Below are 3,189 nucleotides of genomic sequence, written 5' to 3' on the forward strand. Positions count from 1 at the left end.
GCGAATGAGATCGAGTGTCCACTTGAGGGCTTCTGCACGAAGTGTTTTGCGACGATCTGTTCGAGCTGCTTGCGGGTCTCACGGGTGACCGAGTTGTTCTCAGGTGAGGTGGCCACAGGGTCGCGCCAGTAATAGCGCTGCCACGAGAAAAGAGCCTTGCCCCAATCCTGGCGGTCCTCGCCACTGCAGGCGCTGAACTCGATGCGCTCAACGTTGCCTAGTGTGTAGGATCGGTCCTTGACGAAAACCTTGCGGGTTTCAATATAGAAACTGTTGGGCACGCCATCGGCGCGCTTCTGCGCCTTGACAGTAATCTTGCAGCCCGAAAGCCGGACTTCGTCCAGGCACTTGGTGCAGTCGGCCGATGCGAACTGGCGCAGGAATCCGTCTTCGAGCGATAGGTAGCGCACTGTCGGGTGGTTACGCTTGTCGTGCACGATAAGATAGCCTTGGCGTGTCATTGCTGGTGTCTTCAGTGATTTCCCGACGAGCTGGCGGCAAATTGACGACTGGGGCGACTTGAATCGGTTTGGTGGGGAAGTCTTACGCAACGCAGCGAAATTCTTGGCGGCGGTTGCGCTGGACTTGGCCCGCTCAAAGATAGATACTGTACAATGGTGTGTGTGCTAGGCAAAACTATCTGCGGTGGTGAAGCGAAACGACCGAAAGGGGCAACTTCAGCAATGGGACGTGCAATGTCTTCGTTTCACCAGCCGCTCGGTCCCACCTCGCTCGCTTCTCCATGATATGCTGCGCGCCGGTAATAGGCTGGCACTCCCTTAGGGCCTGTTCGCGTTGTGCCTGGAGATGGAGATGATTGTGGTGTCCTACGATCTCCACCTCCAGTTGTGTCGCTACGTTCCTTCTCCAGGTGCACTTTAAACCAATCAGGTGCCGATACCATGTGTGGACACGGCACTCACAACCTAGGATCGAGAAGTCACATCCTCATCTTCACGCTCTCCTGCAGAACAAAGAATGATGCAGTTAAGGTCTGAAGACGCCACTCAACCAGAGGACGACGCAGCTATCATACCGGTACACACTCGTACCAGCAGTGGTCAGAGCGCACCACGCCGCAGGAATCAAGGCAGGAACGAGACAAAGCACCCATTTGCGTGGACAGTAAATGCGGCTGAGGTGCTGCTGAGATTGCGATTCGATAGCCTGAAGGGGTTGTTTGATGGCACTAAGAACTCGAAGCAGTTGAGTGCTGCGTGGGATTACCTAGCTGCAGAGACTCACCGTATTGGTGGCCTCGAGGTTGATGCTACCCAGTGCAAGTCAAAGGTACTGTGTATGAGTCTAGCGCTACATTATACGTACAGCAGTTATAAGCAGTACAGCCGCTTGTCCTACTGCAGCACACACAGCTAGCAAAACGTTTTCAATGTCCTCCTCCATAACAAATTGTGAGCCTCTCGTCTCTACCTCCGTCTCCTGTCTCCACCTCCAATAGGTCGAGAAGGATATCACCTCTAATCTCCAGTTGTGCAGTTGTAACAAATGGATTTTGGCCAATCAATTGTTAGACGTATTTAGTGAGATGGGACCATCTCCATCTCCAGGCACAACGCGAACACGCCCTTAGAGAGAAGATGTGAGCGCCAGCGGCAGATGGCCGTGCCCACCCGACGACAAGCGACAACAAGACGAAGGAGAGCCAAGTGCGGTGGACAGCTGCAATGCCTGCTGGCAGAAGTTTTCCAGGAGAAATTGACACCGACACGGTGTCACCGAGAGCCAGTGGTGGCAGTGGGTACCGGTATTTATACGGAGTCGAACATTAAGAAATGATCCAAAAAAAATAAGCAGAGACGTGGCATTTGTAAGAGGAGTGCACAATCTTACACACACTAGGTCCTAGTGTCTGTCAGTCCGTCCGCGGCTAGGGTTAATTAATGTAACGCAAATGCGGGCGTTCTACTGGCTGCCGAGCGCAGCGAAGGCGGCCTCAATTCGCTAAAAAGCTGCCGAGCGCAGCGAAGGCGGCCCCCATTGGCTAAAACAGATATTATGTGCTGTACTTACTGTATGTGGACTACACATCGTACTTAACTGCACCGTTTAAATTTCATTTTGCTCTCATTTTCAGCTGCGGTTCGCCACCTCACGCAAAGGGCGCTGCCTGTGTACGCGTTAGTTAGCATAATTAAAAGGCGCCGATAAGCACACACGTACTATATCGTCGTAGGAGATGCTGACAAAAAGGGTAGGCTTTGGTGACTTATATTTCGGCATCAATCGAAACTTTAGTACTTATTGAATATAGAATGATGTTTTAGGCTTCGTAGCACTGTTGTACTAATTTAACTTACAATATTATTTTGATTAGTACTATTATCAAGGCATTTCATATTTTTGCTTGCAGTCATTTGTAGTAGTAGTATAGATAATAATTATATTAGCGTTTAATAATGAATAGCAATTGTATTACTATTATTAATAATGTGAAAACTTTAAAATATGACTATTGTGGCTTACACCTCTGCACCTCCGTAATAAACTATTGTCTTCCTTTGTATTTGCGCGCGTAGTGTGCGACCTTCAGATATTATGTGAACTTTCCAACAATATACGTTGTGTACATCAAACAATATACGTTGTGTACATCAAACAAAATGGGAACAGCGTTTGTGATTAAGCTGGCGCGGATGCACATGTCTAAGCAAGGACACGAAACACGAAGGAATACCGACCTACACTATGTACACGATGGGATAGAAGAGCAACACGAAGCACGGAAGGCCATGGACGATGATAGAAGACTTAGCCGATGCAAACCACGAAGTTTTATAAGTAGCGTGAAAGATGAAAGAGCACGCAGCCATGAAAAGAACAGATGGAGAGAACATGACAGGAACGTACGGGCCACGGAAGGGAACTAAATACATAGACACCCCAGCATGCTGAAAAGCACGGGCTACGGAAGAGCACGGACGTTCGAAGCCACGGTAGAACACGTATCGGTGAGAGTGCACAGAAACAATACTCCAACAACACCACGGGTAAACATGGAGCACAGTCAACCGACCCAACCTGAGCCCGCAGGAGGCCAGATACGGGAAATCAGAAATCATCAATTTTTGGAGCACGATGCCTAGGTAGAACATGAGCTCACCGATCCACGGAGCGCGACACTACGGTAGCTAACGATAACACAGACGACAGCCCAGCCCCGACACCAGA

The 3,189-nt window shown here is 49.6% G+C and overlaps 1 protein-coding gene across 1 annotated transcript; it reads right to left on the bottom strand.

Annotated features, from left to right (window-relative positions):
* Nucleotides 1-99: 99 nt before the first annotated feature.
* Nucleotides 100-461, bottom strand: PITG_19823 (uncharacterized protein; the record flags this gene model as incomplete). The annotated part of the gene is made up of 2 exons (XM_002895838.1): nt 100-137; nt 185-461. 2 exons carry the CDS (start codon nt 459-461, stop codon nt 100-102), a joined length of 315 nt encoding a protein of 104 aa, XP_002895884.1.
* Between the last annotated feature and the right edge of the window lie 2,728 nt (nt 462-3,189).

The sequence above is a fragment of the Phytophthora infestans genome, genomic scaffold (assembly GCF_000142945.1).
Source record: "Phytophthora infestans T30-4 supercont1.128 genomic scaffold, whole genome shotgun sequence".
NCBI classification, from domain to species: Eukaryota; Oomycota; class Peronosporomycetes; order Peronosporales; family Peronosporaceae; genus Phytophthora; species Phytophthora infestans.